Raw genomic sequence first — 25639 nt, forward strand, 5'->3', positions numbered from 1 at the left:
CGGACATTAGGAATGGTAACATACAAAAGCCAGTAGGAGAACAGGTCAATCTCCCTGGACATTCTATAAGAGATTCATTTGCAAATTTAAAACCATTAATATGGGCTTGAATAGAGACTGGGAGTGGCTGGCTCATTACAAAAGCAGCTTTGCCTCTCCTGGAATTGACACCTCCTCATCTATTATTGGGAGAGGACTACATCCACCCTGATTGTATTGGCCCTGTCAGCACTGTTTCTCCACTTGTGAGGTACTCCCTTCTCTTCATGTGTCATTATATAATACCTGCATCTCTAATTTTCACTCCATGCATCTGAAGAAGTGGGTTTTTTACCCACGAAAGCTTATGCCCAAATAAATCTGCCACCGGACTCATTGTTATTGTTGTGGGAGGCACTTAGGCTGTTGCCTCCTTCCCACAAGGTTTTGTGTGTTATATGCTGCCCATGGGAAAATAACATGGGTCCATTGGGATGGGAAAAGTAAAGTTTATAAAATATTAACGGCCACCATTCTTTTTTTTAGTAATAAAAATATCTGATCACATCAGTGGCCCCTGAGCCTTTTGGTCCTTTACGCCCTGTGAGCAGTGCTTATGAGGTGTAAAGGGGAAAGGGAAAGAGAGGTTATAAACAGTAGCAGGAGCTGCTATTTTCTTGTTAAAGACATTCCTTGATTACGTATCTCCCTCCCCTCACAAAAGTCTGTTGTGGTTTTTTTTTTTTTTTTTTTGCATGTTAAGCTTACTAGCATTGAATGCTGTGAGATGGCTAAGTCAGGGCTGAATATAACTAGGTGAATAGCATTGTGAATATTACTAATGTGAGATGGTTACACTTCTTGGGCAGTTTGCACAAGAAAACTGTAGTGATTTTCTTAGGTTTTTTTTTTTTTTTTTTTTAAGAGCAAATCCAGGGAAGCACATGCAGAGCTTAATACAGCTGGCTCAGCTTTCACCATTCTTTGTTTAAAATTAATGTGCCTTTATAGTGTTTTTGTTTCTGGTTTCTGTTTCTATATCACCATTTTAAAAAATCTTGATATTTGGAAGGGAAGAATATTTGGTTTATTTGTATTAAATCCACTGGAAATCTTTATGGAAGGAAATAACGCTGCAGAAAAATTTCTCAATTATAATAGACAAAGTGACTCTTTGTATAGTACTCCTCCCCCCTTTGTGCCCCCCCCCCCCCCGTATTTCTTCTGTAGAAGAAGCCATAGAACTTAACCTCAGGGTCTCACTTTTTTTTCTTTTGCAGCATAAATCTTTTTTTTTTTCTTATACAGTGTAGTTTTTACAAAGCCTTATTTTCTTACACAAATAAATAAATGTATTTCTACAGAATGAAGATGTGGCTCCTTATAATTGTGGCATGTTTGATCCAAGGAATTGTAAGTTCAGAAGCATTTGTCAGAAGAAGAAGAAATGTGGATCCTGAAGCATCTATGAATATTGTAAGTTACGTATTGTAAAATTCATTCAGTAGCTGCCATTTAAAAAAAATGATGTTTGTCATCTGTCATATGGTTACTGTATACAGGGAATAACTAGTTATCTCAGATATTGTATTATTACTGTGGGAAAATGCTGACTTTTTAAAAATGATGATTACTTTAACTGCGGAAGGGTGTTTTGCCTATTAAACTTTAATTAATAATGCTCTCGTTGTAGATCTGGATTAAGAAACAGAGGGAAATTGCCTAACCTAGTTCTTTAAATTGCCTAAACCTGTTTATATGCCTGACAGTAAGCAGGAGTTTTGCCAGTGACATTCTATTTCCATCTCCCTACTTGCTTGCAAATTGAAAAAAAGCTGTGGGTTGATTGAGGGTATGAAGTGCATGTGAGAAAGATGTAGAGCAGGGGTAGGCAACCTATGGCACGCGTGCCAAAGGCAGCACACAAGCTGATTTTCAGTGGCACTCATACTGCCCAGGTCCTGGCCACTGGTCCGGGGGGCTCTGCATTTTAATTTAATTTTAAATGAAGCTTCTTAAACATTTTAAAAACCTTATTTACTTTACATACAATAGTTTACTTGTATATTATAGACTTATAGAAAGAGACCTTCTAAAAATGTTAAAATGTATTACTGGCACACGAAATCTTAAATTAGAGTGAATAAATAAAGACTCGGCACACCACTTCTGAAAGGTTGCTGACCCCTGATGTAGAGGAAGTAACATATAAATAAAATATATCTCTCTGGCCTCTATGCTGTCTCATGTCTTATATGCAGGGGTAAATAACACTCTCTCTTTCTACACATCAGTCATGATTTTATAGACTTCTATCATATTTCCCCCTGAGTCATCTCTTTTCCAAGATGAACAGTACCAACCTTTTAAATCTCTCCTCAGATGGAAGCTGTTCCCCACCCATGATGATTTTTGTTTCCCTTCTCTGTACCTTTTCCAATTCTAATATTTTTTCTTGAGATGGGGTGAGCAGAACTGCACACACTATTCAAGGTGTGGCCATACCACGGATTTATATAGTGGCATTATGATAGTTTTTTGTCGTCTTATCTTTCCCTTTCCTAATGGTTCCCAACGTTCTGTTATCTTTTTTGACTGCTGCTGTACATTGAGCAGTTGTTTTCAGAGAACTATCCACAATGACACCAAGATCTTTCTTGAGTGTTAACAGCTAATTTTAGACCCCATAATTTTGTATGTATAGTTGGGATTAAGTTTTCTAATGTGCCTTACTTTGCATTTATCGACATTGAATTTCTTCTGCCATTTTGTTGCCCAGTTTTGTGGGATCATCTTGTAACTCTTGGTAGTTAGGTCCAAAGCTGACTATCTTGAGTAATTTTGTATCATCTGTAAACTTGTATCATCTGTAAACTTTGCAACCCCACTGTTTAGGCATTTTTCCAGATCATTCTCTGTGGCCCTACCTCCACTCTAGTTAAAACTGCTAGAAGGAACTGTATTTATTAAAACCACTTGTTGCTAGTAAGGTTCTAGTAAGTTTTTCCTGACAATTGCTTTGCTCCCCTTTGGTGGTCACTGTTGTCGCTTTCCCCTCTTTCTGTCATAATAACCAAGTTTTTACCCTCATTGGGTAAGGACTTGCTGTTAATTACCTTTGCCTCTCCTCTCATTTTCCCCACCCTCTTTCTTATCTTCACTTGTTGCATCACATCTGAAACTAGCTTACAGACTTTTTGGGGAAGAGAGAATTTGCCTTTTCCATACAACACCTAGCATATTTTTGAGCACTGTTTTTTAAAGGTAACTAGAGTTATTGCCAATAGGATCATGCAGTTGTACCAGCTAGGCATTTACACATCATCTAAATGATTCAGCTAAATGAGCTTTTTTGTTGTTGTTAAGGTTGGTGAACTAACTCACTTGCAGGTGATGGAACAAAAGTGAGTTTTTAGAAGAGATGGTGTTTAGTAGTCCTATTTTATAGTATTAGTGTCAGACATTAAAAGCTGTAACCCAAACATATGAACAGTGTGTAAAAATTTCCTGTTCTTGCTGTGATGGTTAAGTCCTAATATAAATGACTTTATTGAAGCCACTGTTATACAACATTTTGTTTCAAACCTGCTGTGTTGTGGGTCATTTAGATGATGTATTTAAGTATGATAGTGTTCCATGAGTGATAAATGGGAGTAAGGATCATCCCTCTAATATTTGAAATGTTCTAAAAATCTTGCCCTTCAGAAGAGAGATGCATCCCCTCATCTACCACTGATAGCACAATTTTTGGTGACATCCCTTGTCTGTAATGGACAGATGTTTGCTGTTTTCAGTGAGCATTGTATGTCTGTCTGTCCTTCTTTCTACCACTTCAGTCTTTCCCTTCTTTATCCTGTTGTCCCCAGTCTATGGGGGAGGGATAGCTCAGTGGTTTGAGCATTGGCCTGCTAAACCTAGGGTTGTGAGTTCAATCCTTGAGGAGGCCACTTAGGGATCTGGGGCAAAAATTGGTCCTGCTTGTGAAGGCAGGGGGCTGGACTCGATGACCTTTCAAGGTCCCTTCCAGTTCTAGAAGATTGGTATATCTCCAATTATTACCTATTACCTCTAGTCTTCTTTCCCCTGCTCCCTTTTCCAACACACTTGTCTCCCCTGGTTAGTGGTAAACTAGATGACCTGTGTGTCTTCTCTATAGTGGAGACATAGACTACCAGCTTTAGCCTGGGATACGCACTAGAACTTGGATCTCTCTCTGTAGGGGTTGGACATTGAGACAGATGAAAGAGATATTTCAAAGGCACCAAGAATTGTTGGGTGCCTAATTCTCATTGGTGACTGAAACACGTGCAGGAGTGAACGCATCATTGCCTAGTAACAAACCTTTCCCTGATGGTTTCTCTCTACCACCTACCAGACATAGCCACAGCAATGGAGACATCACACTTCTATATTGTTGTCTGTAGAAAGACCTCCAAGCATTTTGCAGACATTAATGAATTAAAAATGTCAACAGTTTCAATCAAAAGCTTTTTTGTTTTTCTTTTTGCAGAGTGAAATTGTTACCTACAGAGGCTATCCCAGTGAGGAGCATGAAGTGGTGACTGAAGATGGATATATCCTTAGCATTAACCGAATTCCTCATGGGAAGAAAAGCTATGGGACGAAGAAGGGTAAGATTTACTTCTGCCTGAAGAAAGGGAAGTCTTGAAAAAGATCACTTTGATTTGGAGAGATGTAACTCTTGTAATAAACCTGACCAGGATAAAATGTTGGTAACCTATGTGGTTTACAATTACTTATAAAGGAAAATAACAGTGCAGACTATGTTAGAGTAGGTAGTGTTGGAGAAAAACAGTAGATTATTGGAGACTTCCTCCCAAAATTAAGGGATTTCCTCCCAAAATTCAAAATTTGTAAGTGGTTTGTATTTTGTAGGAAACACTTTTTTTTAATGTGTGTTGAAATTTTACATTTACTGAAAAAAACCTCAATTTATGATAAAGGAGAAATGGTATTTTTTTTAAAGTAAAAATGTGCTAAAGTCTGTTTTGTTGCAAAAATTTCATTTTTTTTAAACTTTTTTTTTGTTTTAAAAACTTCAACTAACACTAAAGGTAGGGGCAGGTCTTGTTCCTCTTATGATGAAAAACAAACCAGAATGACACATCCCTTCCCCCAAAACAAAACAAAAAACAAAGAAAAATCCCAATGCTCTTCTGATTTTTGCATGGAAATAGGAATTAGACTAAGTTGATTTTAGATTCTAGTATGCTATTCTCCTTGTCTTTATAGTAAACTATAAAGCAAAGTAATAATTACTATAGCACCATATTGTACATAGCTATTTATAGTATGTAAAATATTGTAATAATAATAAAAAATCTTGTTTCTAAAGAAATGGGTGCAGTACAGCTTAAAATAACCAAAGCCAAGACAGAGGGCCATGTGGATGTTGTTGCTTGTTGCCTCCCCAGAAGTGGTCTTCAAGAAGTGGTTTGACAGGGAAGGAGAATGATTAGCACATACTAAACAGGAGGATGTTCATGCCGTAAAGCGTGACATGAAAGAAGGCACAAAATTAGGAGAGGGGAACTCAAAAGAGGAGACAAAGGGATTTTTTCAGAAGAGAAGCTTGGGAGAAGTGTAGAGGATGGGAGTGTGTATAGGAGGGAATGAGGCCAAAGGTACTGGCAAGGCCTAAGCTATAGAATGTTTTGAAAGTAAGATTAAAATGGATGTGGAAGAAGAGAAGCATGTGCAGGAAACAGTCTTAGATCTGCTATACTACTATGCTGTGGAAACTAATATGCTTGTAGACCTGAATAGCAATGGATGAATTCAGTCAGAATCAAATTATGTTTAATGTCCCTTGGGGTAAATTCTGTCCTCTCAGGCATGCATGCATCTATCATTTATTTTAATGGGAGTTGTATGCTTATATCTGAGGGTAGAGTCTGAACCCATGGAGCTTAAAAAGCTGAAGATGTATGATGCATACATATGTATCTTATGGAAGGGGGGAAAAGCAAATATCCTATAATTGCAGATGTGAACAAATACTATGGCAAAAGACCCTCTTCTACCAAAGGCAAAAAAATCTCTCTTAATGGTTGATTTGATCTCTCTTAAGCATGTTTGCCCTAACTACTGTCTCAAAGAGCCAAGGGGCAGACAGTTTGGTGCACAAGGCAAGCTAGTCAAATTGGCTAGTTTTATATTTGTGGATTTCTCAGGATTTTTTAAGCATGAAGTGAAGATAGATTATGCTTCTGTGGGTTTTTTATTGAATCTTTCATCTGTAACATAAGCAAATAGAGTGAAGTTTCCTGTCTCAAAAGAGTAATGAGGGGGTGGAGAAGGAAGCGGTATCAAAGTTCATGTTTTGTAAAGAACTTTTAATTTTTAAAAATAAGGATTGCTGAGCAACTTTTGTCAAATATGATCCCCTAGAAGAAGAATGAAGACTTAATAGTTAATGTATCAGAGGGGTAGCCGTGTTAGTCTGGATCTGTAAAAGCAGCAGAGTCCTGTGGCACCTTATAGACTAACAGACGTATTGGAGCGTGAGCTTTCGTGGGTGAATACCCACTTCGTCGGAAGTTCATGTTGACATGTTACGGACCTGGTATCTTTTCCCAAACAGTGTTTATTTACTGCTGACAGAATTTATAGTGCATAGTATTTCATAATGTTTGTTGCAATATCTGACAAACATGAATAGGATTAATTGTAGATACGTATGACATTATCTTTTGGAGCGAAAGTCCACAACAGTCTATGGTTCCACAGCTGGAAAAACTGTAAGGGAAATTTGTTGTGTTAAACTGAAAGTCATTGCCATTTTTTTTTTTAAACGAATGCTAAAAATCAACATGAACAGGCGAATGGAAGATATTAAAGTAAGTTTGTCTTCCATTCCCAGTTTCCATTCTCGTGCTCCTGTGCATTGTGAGAACCTGCAGCAGATGTTAATGTTGATACATAGTGGAAGGGGATCTGATGCTAAAGACAGTGGTACACCATCTTAGTTTGTCATTGTCTTAGCCTGAAAAGCCTGATCCCTGGAGTTCACCTATGGGAAGGCCTTCCATGGTCTTGTGGTAAGAGGAGAGGAGCAAGGACAATGAAGAAAAGCTAGCATGCCTCCAGGATCAGGCCTCCTATCACCCAGAAATTATAAATGCTGGGAACAAATAGCTCTCTATATTCTTGCTGTAGTTCCTGCTTTTCTTGGGTTTGCTTGTTTCAAACCTGCTTTTTTTTGTATGAGAAATATTATGTGCCTTTTCCTCTAGTTAAGAACCTAATGAAATGTTTTTAAACCCATAACTACAATAAAATAACTCTTTAAAACCCTGCTATTATGGAAGATTACAATGCATGAATTTAAGACATTGTTAGCATCATAAAGGCTGCTAATCTTACAGTCCTATAGGAGTATAGGTTAACCACTCAAATATAGAGATGAAGCAAATATTGAATACTCACTAGAGTTTGTCAGGACTTCAGTGCGAGGAGAACATGAAGCTTTGATTTTTAACTACGTAAAATGTTTTATCTTTCAGGTCCCAAACCTGCTGTTTTTCTGCAGCATGGTTTGCTTGCAGATGGTAGTAACTGGATCACAAATTTGGACAACAACAGCCTGGGCTTTATGCTGGCAGATGCTGGCTTTGATGTTTGGATGGGAAACAGCAGGGGGAACACTTGGTCCAGAAAGCATAAACACTATACAGTGAAGCAAGAAGAATTCTGGGTTTTCAGGTAGCTGGATCGCATTTCTGAGGAGTGCTGTCAACAGGAACCACTCCTTTTCCTCTGCCATTTCCTCCATGATGCCATTCCCCCAGTATTAGCGCTGTGCCGATCACTGAATTTTTGGTTTGCTGGCAGTTCTTGGCGGCGAGAGGGTAGGGGTTGGTTTGGGTCAAACTGAAACAATTTTTTTTTTTTTTAATTTTTGGTGAATTGAAAAAGTAGGAAAAATTTCCTTTTGGGTCAAATGAAACATTTTGTTTCCAGGCATTTTTAAAAAATAAAAGGTAACGAAGGTCTCAATTCACAGCCGAGGCAGTAGGGTTTCCCCCTTCGCCCAGTGGTTAGGGCATTGTCTTGGAATGTGGGAGACTCAGGTTTGAATTCCTGCTGTGGAGCAGGGACTGGAACCCAAGTCTCCTCCTTCCCAGGAGAGTGCCCTAACCACTGGGATATAGTCATTCTCTCTACCGCTCTCTGTCTGGCCCAATGGCTATTCATGTACTTTTATACAAAGTGAGACCCCTTCAAGAGGAGGGATTGAGACACCCACCCCAGAATAGTCCATAAGTGGGTGGTAGGGCACTCTCCTGGGATGTGGGGGAAGCTAATTGTTCCAGTTGCTGCTCCAGAACAGAGCTTTGAAACTGAGTCTCCCACATATCAGGACCGTGCCCTAAGCACTGAGATAAAGACTGTGAGGGAGGACTCCCTCCCATCCCTCCCCCTGAAATTCCTTTGGCCAAATCTGCATTTTTGGGGCAAATAAACTGTTCATCTGAAAAATTTCACCCTGTTCTCACCTCATCTCAAAAAAGATATATTGGAATTGGAAAAGCTTCAGGAAAGGGCAACAAAGTAAAAGGGCAACAAAAATTATTAGGGGTATGGAACGGAGAGATGAATAAGACTGGGACTTTTCAGCTTAGAAAAGAGACGTCTAAGGGAGGATATGATAGAGGTCTATAAAGTCATGACTGGTGTGGAGAAAGTAAATAAGGAAGTGTTTATTGATTCCTTCTCATACCACAAGAAGTAGGGGTCACCAAATGAAATTAATAGGCAGCAGATTTAAAACAAACAAAAGGAAGTATTTCTTCACACATTGCAGCCAACCTGTGGAACTCCTTGGCCTTCACAACATCATCTGGCAAGATTATAACAGGATTCAAAAAAGAACTAAAGTTCATGAAGGATAGGCCCATCAATGGCTGTTTGTCAGGATGGGCAGGGATGGTGTCCCGAGCCTCTGTTTGCCAGAAGCTGGGAACAGGTGACAGGGGCTCACTTGATGATTACCTGTTCTGTTCATTCCCTCTGTGGCACCCGGCGTTGGCCATTGTTGGAAGACAGGATACTGCGCTAAATGGACCTTTATGGGTGTTCTTATGCTCTATCTACTACCCTACTTCAGTAACAGATTAAACAAGATTGTGCCACTGCAATTGTCTATCCTGGTTATATATGTGCTAATGTGTTAACAGTAAGGGAAACTATAAATTTGCTATAATGGTCTGATCCTGCCTTCATTGAAATCAATGAGAAAATTCCCATTGACTTGAGTGGTTCAGGATCAAGCCCTAAGTGAATCTTGGTCGGAGTTTGGCTGTTTGGAATCAACCTTTGGAAGTTTTTATTCATTCTTAGCGGACTAATTTTCAGTGTACTAAAGTTCCATTCAGTAATTCTTCTCTACATATGTTGCTATGGAAATTTTATAGCTTTATTTATATAGCCATCTTCTTGTCTTTTATGTTATAGTTTTGATGAAATGGCTAAATACGACCTTCCTGCCGCTATAAACTTTATTGTGAATAAAACTGGACAGGAGAAAATCTATTACATTGGCCATTCACAGGGTACCACTATAGGTATGTTAAGAGATTTAATTTAAATACATTGTTTTAAAAGCGAGAGATTTGCACACTTTTGGTTAAAATTATGATAAAATACAGATTTACTAGTACAGTTTATTTTGTATCCTCATTAAAACTAAAAGGCAAGAGAATTAACTTTCACCTATTTATTTGAAGTGAAAACTTGTAAAACAGTAAATTATGCTAATAGACTACGTTATTCATCCAATTTCTATGAAAACAAATATTCTAAAGAGTTGTGAAAATGTACATGGAAAATCGTAGATTCATCACTCCAACTAAAATTTAAATTGATGCTCAGGTCAACCTTTAATTAACCAAACCAGTATTTACTGATGCTAATTCAAATTCTTCTTTAAACACATATACAATTTCCAAATTCAGAACTTAAAACATACTATACTCTGTAATGAAAATATGCCTACCTAAAATTCTGATTTAATTTCTGTCAAATATTGTCTTAAGAGGTCTTTTTTTTTCTCAACAGCTTTCATCGCATTTTCAACTATGCCAGAGCTAGCTAAAAAAATAAAAATGTTTTTTGCATTGGCACCTGTAGCCACAGTCAAGTTCTCCACTAGCCCTCTGACAAAACTTGGAGTGCTTCCAGAGCTGCTGCTCAAGGTGTGTATTTCAGTCAAGATATTTGTTTTAAAACTAAGTGAGAATATTTATTTTCCATTTAAAATGGTTTTAGTAGAGAATACACCTGTACCCCAATAGAATGTGACCTGATATAACACGAATTTGGATATAACGCGGTAAAGCAGCGGGGAGCCCTGGGCCCTTTAAATCCCCGCCTGAGCCATGCTGCTGGAGCTCCGGCGGTGATTTAAAGGGTCCGGGGCTCCCAGCAGCGGCTGGAGCACTGGGCCCTTTAAATCACTGTCGAGGAAGCCGGTCCAGTCCAGCACGGCATACTGGCTCTTGCCGGTATGCCATATTGGACTGAATCCGATATAACCTGTTTTCACCTGTAAGGCGGTGAGATTTTTTGGCTCCTGAGGACCGCGTTATATCGGGGTAGAGGTGTATAAATAAAACTGTGTAGAGTTAATGCATATGAATGTGCCTCTCTTGCTCTGTACACACTTGTACAGGAGATTAACATGCATGACATGCATTCTAAGCCAAATTTTGACCGTATATCAATGTATGTCCAGAGTTGCTCTCTGATGGTTTTCCGTGTTGATAACTGTCTAATTGAGAGTAGAATTTGGCCCAGTGACCACAAAATGCATTTGATGTTGCCCACTGCTCTGCATTTTTTTTTAAAAAGTGAATAATAATGTAAAAGGAAACATTTGTTTTGATGTTGGTGGATCACATACTATCTGAAAACGCTTAATATTTATCTTTGATGTACTATACACAAGGATGTTGAGAGCCTTCAAAATCGGAAAATAGAACTATCAGGCTGAGAAATTTAAATACATGACAGGAGAAGCTTGGGGAAAGTTAAAACTTAAACTGTATCTTATAAATAGGGCTTGACCTGAAAGAATCAGTATTATATTTACTCATTTGCACATGGTTCTAGGACTTGTGTTGCCAAAAAGCCATGATTAATATATACATTGGTCAATTTTAGTAAAGTCATGTGATATCCTTTTCTTCCTTTATATAGAGTATTTTTCATTTGTCATCGGTTTCTGTAGATTTATTTAGCAATCACCTCTGTATACTTCAGTCTTTTTATAGATTTTTTTCCATTGATACACTCACATGTTCTACTCCACTAAATTGGAATGTCTCCTAGAGACCCAGTTTAATCTAGCGCCTGCTTCTTGGGCAGGAGAGTATTAGCATAAACGCTGCTCCCATTAAGGAGAGTTGGGCTGGTGAAAAATACTATGGTGCTTTTTCAGACTTGAAATTCTAAATTTTTCACACAAGTTGCCAAACAAAGAGTGAGAGGAAAAGGAGGATTCAGTGAAGATGTTCACTAGCTGTTGTGCGCTGTGTACAGGGGCTGGACTGCCCACCTTTATTCACAGCTATCCTTTGGTGGGAGAAGGAGGGGGAGCCATGTCAGTTATGGCAGATGAGGTTTTAGATATTGGAAGTGTCACTCTATCTCTGTTAGGCGTAATGTACCTTTTCTAACCACAGGACATATCTTGAATAGATATTTTTGTGTATTGTAACTGCCACTGGCTCCCCTTCTCCTCTCAGGCAGATAGAAATGAGGCCAAATACCTGCCAGCTCCCTCTGTCCCTCTTCTCATAGTGAAGATGGCTGCTTAGTTAGAATAATAGGCTGATCAGGGTCCCCAGTTAAGAGGCTTTTATTTTGTAGAAAAAATGCACCTGTTCACATGGTCCTGTGAAAATTGACCCAGTCACGGTGACTTTAACAGTGAGCTATTGTGGAACCACCCAGTTAACCACAAACCAGTGGATGGGTCATAGACTTTGTGCTGTGTCAGTGTGAGTAAAAAGCACTCTGTAGATCATGTTCAAACCCTTGGACTTTTTAAAAATAATATCTTGCAAGAGGAAACTGCCACCACAATGCAAGCTTGGTTTTATTCACATGGTTTGAATTGAGGAAGCTTCAAATATCAAACATACCAACTTAAGCAGATGTAGCTTAAAATATTTAACCTTTAGCAGAAATCTGACATGCCCTCTCTGACATAATGAATACAAAACTGATAAGAACTTTTTTAAAAGTTTGAATTTTCATGGATTTTCTTTGGGTAACCATGAATAATTTATTCTGTTCTTAACTTGTTAGCAAAGGTACTGATTATATATTTCACTTCAAATTAAATGATCTAGGCTCACATGGTGAGAAAGCGTAATACGAAACAATCTTTCTTTCATGAATTGAAGTAGTTATCCCAAGAAACCTATAGTATGAATAAAAGCAAATAGCCTTCTATTATGTGTGTGCTTATTTTTCAGGATATGTTTGGAAAGAAGCAATTCCTTCCCCAGAATTCATTGCTGAAGTGGCTTGCCACTCATGTTTGTACCCACCGATTACTTGATGACCTTTGTGGCAATTTCTTCTTTCTTATATGTGGCTTTGATGAGAAAAACTTAAACATGGTATGTTCTGTATACACCTAGCAATTATCTCCTTGTGACTTTTAAGAGTATAGACTATGATCTAAGAGTGTTTATATTCCATATGTAACTTAAAAAAAAGTTTAATACCTTCTAGTTCTTGAGAGTTTGAATGAGTATCTTTTCTTGCTATAGACAGGAGTCCAGCTGCACAGTCTAGTTGATAAAATACATAGAACTAAATTTAAAAATGGATTGAAAGGATGAAACAATTTTTTTGTACTCTGTAGGAAAAACACGGGCAAGATGGATAGATGGAGAAGAGAATTAATGGTATAGAACATGGAGAGAAGGGAGAAGTAAAAATTAGACTTCACTGCTTGGGATGCATCCATGTGCGAGAGCTGCTGAGATTTCCAGATCTCATAGTGGACATATGTAATTGCTTTTCTAGGAGTCAGTTTGTACATTTTAAGTCTGTAGCTGTTCTGTGTTCCAAATGAAGATGGAAGCACAAGAGACAGTGCAGGTGTGTTGTGGACAAATTGGTTAAGTGCATTTCTAGTCTGAAAAGCAATTTATGTAAAAAATCATCTATCAAGTCATAATTGGTTATACCTGTGCAAATACATTGGAGGAAATGTTGCAGAGGTGTCGCTGAAGATGAGGTTTAAAGACTGAAGGGATATATGTTTTGATGAGGGCATAATTTGGCCTGCAGAACCTTTTGTTTCTGGTGATAAAACTTCAGAAGGAAAGAATCCAGCTTGAAATGTCCAGGCTCAAAGTTGAGTTTCCAGAGTTCGGTTTTTGTTTAAACAAACAAACAAACAAATACCAAATAGCGGAACATCTTTCTACGTTGCTCTGGACATCTGTGACAGACAATAAACATGGAATCCCACAGTGCCACTTTTTAGAATCAGTTTGTGGAGTAGTACTGTAAGCTGGGGGCAGTGGTCGGGACACAATAGTAAGAATACAATGGGCAGGGATGGTGTCCTTAGCCTCTGTTTGCCAGAAGCTGGGAATGGGTGACAGGGGATGGATCACTTGTTGATTACCTGTTCAGTTCATTCCCTCAGAGGCACCTGGCATTGGCCACTGTTGGAAGACAGGATACTGGGCTAGATGGACCTTTAGGCTGACCTGGTATGGCTGCTTTTATGTTCTAGTAGACATAAGGAAATTTGAGTTTGGTCAGCACATGGAGAAGAGAGAGTGTGAATCTGACTGGGATTCCAGTGGGATCAAGCCACCTGAAGGAGCAATGAAATGAGGACACTCTGATATGGGGAAGATTGTGCAAAATATTCCCAACAAAACTTTAATTTCAATGTTAAGTTTTTACTTTTCCAAGCAGCTATGCTAAAATATTGTGGGAAAATCTGCAAAATTATTTCTTTTGTCAAAAAACAAACAAACCACTATTTGAGCAAAATCACAACTTGAAACTTGGCCCAATTGATGTCTTGTCATTAACTTCAATAGGGCCAGGATTTCACCCTCAATTTTAAAAAATCAGAATTTTGATTGAAAATGTGAATTTGGCATAATTTATATGAAATAGGAAAAATGCTAATTTTTGTGTGCAGAATTCCCCACTCTCCCCACACAATTTTGCATAGTTCTAAATATGGATAATACTTTACTCTGCCTGAGGATTCAGCTTTCAGAAGACAGTATTTTTAAACTGAACATAAATTAAGCTTATTTGGAGCAACAGCCTATGTTAGTATAGGTAGGCTAAATAGTTGGTCAAAAATAGTATAGTGTAGGGAGGCATTTAAAATTTAGAAGAACTTTGAACACTTTTGCTAACATTAACATTTTTAAACTTGTAAATTGATATAAAAATTATTCTTGCACATTACTGTTAAGTTTAAAGTCAATATTTATGACAAAATCCTTGTATTAAGGACACCATAGAATATTGAAACTGAAGTGGTTTTTCTAAACTTAGTTTGCATTTCATTCAGCTGGGAAACAAAGCTAGATTGGTTAGTTTCACTTTTGCATCTAGTAACTTTTATTAACTCGAGCAATAATGTTCTTTGTTTTTCTCAATGTGTTCGGAGAAGGCTTACATCTCTCCTTCACAACCATGCTTTTGGGCGGGGGCGAGGGGGAAGGTTGTTTTTTGGAAAAAAACTCAGACTAAAACATTGAAACATTCCTGGTCAGATTCAGTTTCTTGTTTTTTTTTTAAGTGTAATTTTACAATAAAATAAAACATCAGCTTTAGATCAAATTTAGTTTAAACTAAATTGACAGTGTTATTCAATTAATGGTAAGACTTAAGCATCCTATCCAGTTTGTGTATACTAGCCTACTCTTAACTTTCTGATCAGAACTTATTTCTTTTAAACTTACTCTATTCAGTTGTGCAAAAAGCAATAAAAGATGGAACTGATGCACATTAATAGATGAAAATTGTGATTAACTATGTTGCTGTTGCAGAGCCGAGTCGACGTGTATTCAACACATTGCCCTGCTGGGACATCTGTACAAAACATGATCCATTGGAGCCAGGTAGAGCTTCTGAAATCTGAAGTGCCTGTTAACCTAACTTGTTTATAAAATACTGCTGCCAGTGAAATAGGGATTAAAAATGTCAAAATGATTCTATGGGAGCAGTTAATTTAAGTGGCTGTATCTCAGTGGCGTAAAGCAGGTGCAGTACCCCTATGCTGCAGGAAGAAATTTCTTGTGGAATCAGCAGTTGCTGGTCCCTGCATAGGTGCCTCAAAGTGAGATACAATCTTAAGGTATGTCTACACTACCCGCCGGATCGGCAGGCAGCGATTGACCCCTGAGCGCTTTTCCATTGACTCCTGTACTCCACTGTCACAAGAGGTGCAGGCAGAGTCGATGGGGGAGCGGCAGCAGTCAACTCACCGCAGTGAAGACACCACAGTGAGTAGGTCTTAGTATGTCGACTTCGGCTACATTATTCACGTAGCCGAAGTTGCGTAACTTAGATCGAATCCCCCCTCCCTCCCCCAAGTGTAGACCGGGCCTTAGAGTCAACCTGGTTTTCTACACAAAGTGTGTGTTGGTCTGGGAAGTGTAATTTGAGCTTCCACGGTTTAGGTTGAGTTGCAGTAAGGTACTATTGAATCTGAGCAAGTGTGGCAGAATTGAGCTCTTAAGATGGTAATATATACAATTGAGATAATTTCAAGGGAATTAAATTGAGGTGGGAGCCTTAGGCCAAAGCAACAGAATGTATTAATATCTAAAGGGTGTCTTGCATCACCAGCATTGCTTTTGTAACTCTCATGGCTAGTTGCATGGGGTTACCTTGCCAGACTTCACAGGTGTTTCTGTGTAATATTAGGCAAAAAATGTGAGTGGTTGGCCTGGATGATTTTTTTTTTTTTTTTTTTTGCTATGATCTATGCTTGTTCCCAAATGGCTAAGATGGCTTTGTGAGACATGAATTAATTGTTGCTTTGCTGCAATGCAAATGTACCAAAACAGCAGCTTTGGAGGAATAAATCTTTACTGCTTAAATAGTGACCTGCAGGCACTGAGCCAGATTTTCAGAAATATACAGTCCAATGTGTATGTGCAACTCCCAATTTGGATTAAATCCAGCACACTTGGATGTTTACCGTTTAAAAATCTGGCCAACTGTGTATTATTCCATTTTAGTACATGGTGTCTGCTCCTGCTTCTGGCCATAATCTGTAGGTGAAAATATGAGATCTAAGAAACCCTGTGGAGAAGAAGTGGGTGTGGGAATGGTAGCATGAATATTTTAGAAGAACAAAGGTTATAATCAGTTTGGCTTTCCTTTGCTACAATTATCTTTGTCTCATTACCTAGGTAAAACATTACCTCCTCTCCCTGGGGTGTGTTCTTTGTTTTTGAATTTAATCACATAGCTGGAGAAGTGCCTTAATCCTAACCTTCATATTCGTTCTTACTTTACAATTCCTGAGTGCAGACACTGACCTTCATGTTGTTGTGTGTGAATATTTGTTTTAGGCTGTTAAATCTGGGGAACTCAAAGCTTATGACTGGGGAAGCAAGGCTGAAAATTTGGTTCACTATAACCAGGTAAAGAACTTTTAATGGAAATCCTTACAATCCTTGAGAAACAAAAAAGAAAACTTCAAAAACTGCCAGGAGACCATGTCAGGCTGTGATCTAGTCAGGCCTTGCAAATTAAGCAGGGACCTGCAGCCAGCATGCAAACGTATAGGCGCTCAGAAATGATTAGACCAGGGGTAGGCAACCTATGGCACGTGTGCCGAAGGTGGCACGCGAGCTGATTTTCAGTGGCACTCTCACTGCCCGGGTCCTGGCCACCGGTCGGGGGGCTCTGCATTTTAATTTAATTTTAAATGAAACTTCTAACATTTTGAAACCTTATTTACTTTACATACAACAATAGTTTAGTTATATATTATAGACTTCTAGAAAGAGACATTCTAAAAAGATTAAAATGTATTACTGGCACACGAAACCTTAAATTAGAGTGAATAAATGAAGACTTGGCACACCACTTCTGAAAGGTTGCCGACTCCTGGATTAGACATAAGGTGGCACTGTTGTCTCTGAGTCAGTACAGAGTCAGTGCTTCTGATATGACATGGGGCGATACTTTGTTGCAAGAGGTGCAGTAAATCAGTCAAGACCTTAGTTAAGACCTGAGTTGGGTGCAGGTTTTTCAGTGAATAGTAAATTCACACACCCCCCCCTCCCCCAAATGCATGTAAGGGGCACTGAAAGTATTCACAAACTTGGAAATATTTTCAGCCAAAAGGAGAGAATTTATTTCGAAAATGTCAAAGCTGTTCATTTTGACCATTCTGAAATGTTTGTTTTGACTTTTTTGGTTTTGAAATATATGTACATATTTAAAAAAATAGGACGAAACAAAAAAAAATACAAAAAATTCATTTTAGTGTTTTAGTTTTAGGGTGTGTTTTAGTCTGAAACAATTTTGTTTTTAAATGTCTTTAGCAAAAACGTGGGGGGAAAAAAATCTTTAGTTAGAAATAAACCAATTTTCCTCCCAGATTTTTTGGTGTGGCTCTTCAGTTGAAAAATCACTTATTTGCTCAGCGTTAGATCATTAGTGAGAAGAGCTGTGAGATCATTAAAGTTGTATAGGGTTAATTATGCTGCCCTGGCCAAACTTCAGCCTACTTAAAACCCCACCTGCAGCTTCATTTGGATACCAAATTCTTATCTAGATCTCTGTGCATAAGGTTAACAGTTTACCCTTCTTTTGCTTTACTGTGACTGTAATCTCTTGTAGTAATCTCTAGTCTGAGCAGTGCAATACAGGCTAGGAACATGCATGCTTATTGGTAGGTGTAGTTTTACTTTCAGTGTAATAGTGACCTGTAAAAGCAGGTTTGGGATTTAAATTTTACATGGTAGACTCTTTGCACACACAACCCATCCACCATTACCTTGCAACGTCCAAAAACCTCATTCTTCCTACCGAGCAGGCTTTTAACATGGAGTTAGTCAGGGCTTCTCTTGAACTGACTGCTGCTCCCCAGCGACTGCCACTCCAGAGCAAAGAAAGGGAACTATCCTCTTGCATTTGCGAGTACATTGCAGTAGTGCTAGACGAACCCCTTAGCAGATTGGCTCTTTCTAAAGCCAGGGTTGTCTTTTTTTTTTAATATCTATCTATCTATCTATCTATCTATCTATCTATCTATCTATCTATCTATCTATCTATCTATCTATCTATCTATCTATCTATCTATCTATCTATCTATCTATCTATCTATCTATCTATCTATCTATCTATCTATCTGCTTTCATTTTTAAAAGATTGCAATCTTTCTCTCCCCCTTCCCCCCATAGTCTACCCCTCCATTCTACAAAGTAAAAGATATGACCGTGCCAACTGCAGTGTGGACTGGTGGACATGACTGGCTTGCAGACTGGAAGGATATTGGCATGTTGCTCACTCAAGTCACTAATCTGGTTTACCACAAACACATTCCTGAATGGGAACATCTGGATTTCATCTGGGGTCTCGACGCACCTCATCGCATGTATAAAGAAATCATTAAAGAGATGAGCACATATCTGTAAAGCTGCCTGGGCGGTGTGGGGTTAAAATCTTGCTAAATGCCTCTCTTGGAATGTGTGGAGTTGTCTTGGAAATAGCACCACATCTTTATTTATAATGCCTTTAAAAATGCCAATAATGGCTACTGGTTTGGATTAATGTCTATTTTTGATGTAAACAGTGTTATTTCTTTCACCCTTACATTCCCTTTGCTATCCTGCTGGCTTCATGCAATGTGGTAATACTGTCAGAAAACAGTAATGTGCCTTTGCCTAGAGGAAATAATTTTTAAATCCATGTAGATTTATTGATATGTTTAAAAGACAAATTAACCCACTTTGCATCTCAGGAGCCTGAAAGTTCAAAAGATAAGCATTTGCCCCTGAATAAAATATTAACATTGATTTGAAAATCAAATACAGTTGAACCTCAGAGTTACGAACACTTGGGATTGGAGGTTGTTCGTAACTTTGAAATGTTTATAACTCTTAACAAAACATTATGGTGGTTCTTTCAAAAGTTTATAACTGAACATTGACTTAATACAGCTTTGAAACTTTACTATGCAGATGAAAAATGTTTCTTTCCCTTTATTGTTTAGTAGTTTAACACAGTACTGTACTGTATTTGCTTTATTTTTTTTTGGCCTCTGCTGCTCCCTGATTGTGTACTTCCAGTTCCAAATGAGGGGTGTGGTTGACTGGTCTGTTCATAACTCTTAGGTTCTACTGTAGATCTTTCCAAACATGTTAGTGGTGCTCTTGCTAATACAGTGACAGTTTAAAACTGGCAGCACAGGAACCAAAGATACCTAGCTATTTTCTCTTGTGCTTTAATCATAAGTTAGCCATATTTTTAAGAACTAAATGCCCAGTTTACTTTCTTCCTAATGTTACTCCAAGAAGAATCCTGCTGACACTGCATGTTTTCAGCACCAATTGGAGTCTCACATTCTGGGTCTGATTCACTGTTGCATTATTCTGGACTTCAGTGCAACTCCACTGATGTAAAATTACACTCAGGCCCTTTATGTCTAAAATACAAAGTACTGATGAGAATTATTACTTGCAAATTGCTGGGAGAAGCAAACAGCTTAAAAGAAAACAATGTGTTCTGTATCTGTTACTTGTTATGAATTGCAGTGAAAAAGGTGGAAGATGTATATAATTTATTTTTGCTCTGATAACCACTGGAAAACAAGGCTCAAATACGTAGTACTGGCAGAGGAGGGGCCAGAGGTAACAATTATGTAATTCAAGTATACTGTGCCTACACTTTCACCAGAACTCTGTCCATAATCAGCCGCTTCACTGAAGAGCTTGGAGATCACAGGATATCTGTGGCAGAGCAGGAATTAAACCCAAGGTCTCCAGAGTCCCATTTTGTAATCCTAACCACAAAGCCATCCTTTCTCCTTTGGCTTCCTCCTCTATTTGATATAGATAGTATTAGATGTTAAACTCTTGGTGGAGAATTCTTTGTAAATAAACTAGAAAAAAGCCATGTTTTGGGAGTTTTTTACTCCTTATTGAGACTCAGGGAGTCCCTTGCATTTATAAGTTCTGGTACTTTTATTTTTTTTTAAAATGGCTTTGATTAATATTCTAGTTGTGGCTCCTAACAGAGCTCTATGCTCTATACTCCTGGTATTGGCATTTGCTTTAAATTTCTTTAAAAATGAAGTCTCAAAGTGTGTGAAGTGGTTTGGACAGCCGTAGTCACAGTACATGATGTTCATTAATGCTTTCAATATTTTTCAATAAATCAGAATGATCTGTCATAGCTTGGAATGGTGGCATGTTCTGTTATGTTGTATGTAGTTTTCCATATGCGTATATAATGTTTGTCAAAGATACTTCATTGACATAGGTGTCCAGGACAGATACAACGTAGGGATAAGGTTACAGACTAAACGCCCAGGGCACACTTCACCCCAGTCCTGAAAGGGTCATTCTCTAGAGCTAATAGATCATTCATTTAGTCTCTAGCTTCTCTTGTGAGACTTTCAAGAAGGGTGCCAATTTCGATAATGTGTTCACAGGAATTGGACTGAGAACCCAACACATTGCTTATAAGCCTTCATACAGTGGGCTATGACTTCTCCTCACATCAGTGACCTTGGAAGAAGCTTCCTGCTTCACACTCCTAGTCTCGTACACAATCTCATTTCCCAGTATTTGTCTGTTAATCTGATATACAGTGAATAACACCGTTGCTATGCAGGGATCTAATCTCAAGACTCTCTGTGAGGGAGAACATGAACTTCATTTACTGTCTCCATACAGTGAACACGAGCTGTAAATTTCATTTGTACATTAGTGTTTCCCCCCTTGGAACATGTTTATCTTTAAATTTAGTAAATTCATATTGTGATTTTCCAGTACAGTAGAGGATGTGCATTTGCGTAGCTGGGTCCACAAACTATCAACTTTTCCCAGGCTGCTGCCCTGGGGGAGTCCCAGCATGAGTGGAGGCAGCACAAAAGCATCATCCCATGTTCCACAGGAGCCTCTGCAAAGTTTCTGTTCTTTGCAGGGACTGGGAGAGGGATTATAAACTCCACAGATGCCTCTGTCCTGTGGAGGCACATCTGCTGGCAGCCCCTGACACAAAAACCCAATAGCTCATACAGGAGTTCTGAGACCAAAAGAATACTAGGCAAGGGAATGGGTACAGATCAATGGGCCAAAAGGGGATGGGGGACTTAAAGGAATTTAACAGCAATAGTGAAATAATAGCACAGTCCCTTCACCCATCTCCAGAGGTGCCCAAAACCTTCCCACCTGAGACCTCTAATTCCACCAGTGGTGCACAGAGAATTGAGATATGCTAGCCTGGTGAGGTGGCTCCTCAGTTTGGACCAGTGGCCTGGTGGGGTGCACTGCTCAGTTACTCAACCTTCACCTTCCCTCAGGAAGCCTATGGCAAAAATGTTTATCACCAGCCCCAGTCAAGCAGTGTCCATCACTATCCTTTTCCCTGGGCTTACACACACCCTCATCCAGGGCAACACAGTCCATCTTCCTTTTCACCGATGTCCGCCCATGCATACAATCCTGCTAACATGGTACACCCCCAGCTGCTCTCAACTGTCCTGAAATCCTCCACCTTCTTGCCCCTCTAGGCTATTGTTCCTCCAGGACTTGGCTGAATGCCTTTAGGTGCTATCTGCTGGTTTACATTATTCCATCCCCTCACCCCCTTAAAAGGATGCATCCTTGCATCCTTCTGCAGCTTTTTCAAATAGTCTTTAAGCCATCCGTTCAGTCTGCACCTGCTGTGATCTGCTCTTAGGGTTGAGACTGAAGCCAGGTGTGAGTCACGGGAATGCTCTCCTGCTGAGCCCTCCCTGATGCCACATCAAGCATTTACTCATGCTTACTATCCCCATCTTTGTTGGGCCAGGGTCATGCTGGGCTTTCTGACCAAGGAACATGATTTAGGGGTTGTGTGTTTGAACAGGGGGAGACTATAATAAAGGACCCCTGTGAGTATCTCAGCTGAGATTGGGTTCCAGTGTAGGATCAGTGTCCAGGCACTGGGAATTAACAGAGGAGCCAGTTGTAGCATACCACAAAAGATTGTTCATCCAGCTCTGGACATGGCTCAAATAGCACCTTAGGCAGTTTCCTGATGGCTGAAAAGGCATCATTACATTTTCTGTGTAATTTTTGACACTCCTTCTAGTCTGGTCTTGTAATGAGATTTTGCTTTTAGCTGTTTTGAAAAACCTTGCAGCACCTTGATAGAGACCAGCAGAAAGAAACTGAAAAAAAGGTGTTTAAATATTATAGAAATTTCACCTCTCCCTATTGATACAATTAAGTATCAGTATCAGGACACTTTGAGTTGCATAAAACAGCAGTTAGTTTTAAGATTAAGGCTTTAGATAAATAGTAATTAGTGATAGTTTAAAGTTAGAAATCCAAAATGGCAGACGCAATAATCCTCTATGAAAGACACAGGGTTAGGGTAAGGAATGTTCCATCAATTCATAGAGAAGAGCTTTGCTATCTAAAAATAGATCAGAGGGAGGAGCTCTACCCAAGATGACATCAAAGGGAAGGGCTTAGCTATCTAAAAGTAGGTATGATGTAATAGGAAGGATCTAGAAATATGCTAATTACAGAAAGCTGATTGGCTGAGCCAGGCTAATATATTATGTTCATGAGCAGCCCTTGAGAGCACAACCAGTATATAAGGCTGACAGTCAGCAGGCTTAGTCATGGGGTTTTGGGGGTTTGTGAAGATCAGAAGCCCCAAGAAGCATCAAGAACAGCAGTTGAGACAACTGCAACAGCATCTTAAGAAGATCTCGGAAAGCAGCTACCTGCAGAAGCAGCAGCAGGAGAATCTTCTAGAGGGCAGCAGCTTTAGAACACAGTAGCTGTGGAAGTCTCTAAGGCAGCAGAAACCAAGGCTTCTGAGACCGCCTCAGGAGGATGGCCGTAATAGTTCCAACCGTCACTGCAGCCCCAACAGCAACCTGACAGTATCTCCTTCCTTTTGTGACAGAGCAGAAGGACCTTTATAGAGGGTATCAGAGGGCTTTACGAAAAGTAGAAGTGTGATTTTTTTTCTCTCTAATAAAAAGGAATGATTGGGCATGCCTGTCATTAAAGCTGGATGCCTGTGTCTGAGTGAGATCCATGCCACCCTTCCCGCATGACTGGCTGGTCACCACTCACAGGATGTTAGTGTTAGCAAATGATTTAATTAAATCTGTAATATTGTAATAGTCTCTATTACATGAGTGCAAAGGTCATGCATACTACAAGTCTGTTCACCTGAATGCTCCTTTCTCGCAGCTGGTCGGGGTGGAATCCAGGCCCCCGTCTTTCTTGGCAGGCATCCAAGAGTCAGATGTGTGCTGTGGCCTTGAGCTGGCGGGAGTCAGCGTCTTATCTTCGGATTGAGCTAGCTAAAGTGTTGAGTTAATCCGTTCTCTGCTCTCTTCCTTCCTCCCCATTTTGGCCTCTTGCAACCTGCAAAGGAATCCTCCACTCCACATTCACACCTTTTGACCCTCCACTGAAATGCCTTGCGATGCTTGCAACCATGTTAGCAACATGTAGTGCTGATCTGCCTTCCCAGGGGACCTGAGGGAGGGGGCCATTGGGTTGTGACAGTGTCCTTCCAAGGGTTAGCTTGCTCTGGGGAGCCCTCTTCAGATCGGAGACAAGCCCCCTGGTAACACCCTAGCAATTCCTCTACAGCGGATCACTACTTTATTGCCCCTTTAGATAAAGCAAATATTTGGGAACTCCTGTCCTAAGGTAGCACGTGCCTGCACCTATTTCTCTTTTGGTTGTGCAGAGACCCCCTTTGCTTACATGGAGCCTGAAGCTCCACAACACAAAAACCTAATTGGACACACACGAGTTCTAAAACCATTTATATAAGACTATTAGACACAGAAATGGGTTCAGAGCAACAGACTGAAAAGGTATGGGGGTCTTAAGAGAATTCGACAGCAACAGTGAAATAGTAAAAGAAAAAAATCCCAATGGCGCAATTCCTTTCTCCACCTCTGGAGGTGTCAAAATCTTTACCCTTCACCTGATGCTTCTAATCCCACCGGTGGTGCACATAAAGCTGAGCTGCACTAGCCTTTTGAGATGCCTGGTTCGGTTGCTACTTAGTTTGGACCAAAGGCCTGGTGGGGTACGTTGCTCCTCGACTACTCAGCCTTCACCTTCCCTCGGGACACATGCAAGCCTAAGTCCAAAGTGTTTACCAGGCCCATGGATAGCAATTCCAGGCTCCAGGGCCAGGGCTGTCCCGGGGGGTGGAGGGCCTGGGGTGGAAGTGACAATTTGTCACTGCTGGGATGCCGTTACTTCTGGGACCGATTGTGCCAGCCCACAGGGTTTAGAGCAGTCGTGTGTGCCTAGGAGCCCTGTGGCCCGCCCAGACGATTTAAAAGGGCCCGGGGCTCCTGGCTGCTGCCGCTGCAGGGTGGTGGCTGGGGGTCCCTTGGCCGTGGGCAATTGCCCCCTTTGTCCCCCCTCCCTCATCAGCGGGCCTGGTGTTCACCGCCAGCCCCAGTCTTGCAGTGTCCATCACAGTCCTGTTCCTTGGGTTCACACACACTCACAGCCAGAACACCACCATCCTTCCTCCTTTCACTAAGGCTTCCCTGCCTCCCCTGCACACATTGCTGCCAAGATGGTGCTCCTCCCAACTGTTGATTCTCATAGCTGCCATCTGCTGGCTTATTACACTTCTTTCTTTAGCATCCTGCACCCTGAGGTCCATAGGGCATCCATCAGTTTCCACCATTTATTTCTGCCCTGTGCTGATATGTTCAGGCTTCTGAGTGTCATGTTGATGGATTTTATTTTTCTCTGTTGTTCTGCATGATGTTTCTCTGGGTCACCCTCCTTTTCACTTTCCAGGTAGTGTCCACATTATCACTTGCAGCAGAAGTTGTGTTAATGGCATCTATAGAGTGTCCTGATATGTCCATTAGTGTCATCTTACCATGTTTGATGGTGAGTGCTTTAAGTGAGTTTTCTTGACAAAGAATTTCTGATGTTGCAAGAAACTTTCCACTGGAAATGGAAGGTTTTTTTTTCTATATACTACTTGTATAATATTATGACACTTGAGGGTTGGGGGTATAAAACAACTTGGAACTACATAAAAATGCATCAGTATGGGAACAAAGGGAACATAGTATTCCTTCTATTGAGGACTTGAAGACAGTAGAAAGTTGTGCCATTTCAGCTATACTGGTATAGTTGAAGTGGTTCAACCCCTCCTAATGTGGATGCAGTAATATCTGTATAAAGGTGATTCCTGTATGTGCAGAAGATTACCTCAACTGGTATAAGTGCATCCACATTAGGGCTTGTATCAGTGTATCTATTTTAGTAAAAGTCAACTCCTCCCCCTCCCACAAGTGAAATAGTCATCATACTGGTAAAACTTAAGTATAGAGTTATGTCTGAGTTAGGCTTATACTCTAATGAGGTAATTAGGCTCAAGAAAGCAAGAGACTAGA

General features: G+C 39.8%; 1 protein-coding gene across 1 annotated transcript; it reads left to right on the forward strand.

The window, feature by feature from the left end:
* Positions 1 to 226: 226 nt before the first annotated feature.
* LIPA (lipase A, lysosomal acid type) lies at positions 227 to 20132 on the forward strand. Its single transcript, XM_039482317.1, has 10 exons — positions 227 to 250; positions 1344 to 1455; positions 4490 to 4610; positions 7506 to 7704; positions 9457 to 9566; positions 10060 to 10196; positions 12483 to 12629; positions 15048 to 15119; positions 16581 to 16652; positions 18423 to 20132. Exons 2-10 carry the CDS (start codon positions 1345 to 1347, stop codon positions 18654 to 18656), a joined length of 1203 nt encoding a protein of 400 aa, XP_039338251.1. The 5' UTR covers positions 227 to 250; position 1344; the 3' UTR covers positions 18657 to 20132.
* The last annotated feature ends 5507 nt before the right edge of the window (positions 20133 to 25639 follow it).

The sequence above is a fragment of the Mauremys reevesii genome, linkage group 7 (genome assembly GCF_016161935.1).
Source record: "Mauremys reevesii isolate NIE-2019 linkage group 7, ASM1616193v1, whole genome shotgun sequence".
Lineage (NCBI taxonomy): Eukaryota > Metazoa > Chordata > Testudines > Geoemydidae > Mauremys > Mauremys reevesii.

Bases quoted from the DNA above. Each gene is read 5' to 3' on its own strand.
- LIPA (XM_039482317.1), top strand. From the start codon at position 1,345: ATGAAGATGTGGCTCCTTATAATTGTGGCATGTTTGATCCAAGGAATT. The intron at 10,197-12,482 runs GTGTGTATTTCA...CTTATTTTTCAG, and splicing joins TTCCAGAGCTGCTGCTCAAG to GATATGTTTGGAAAGAAGCA. The intron at 12,630-15,047 runs GTATGTTCTGTA...TTGCTGTTGCAG, and splicing joins ATGAGAAAAACTTAAACATG to AGCCGAGTCGACGTGTATTC.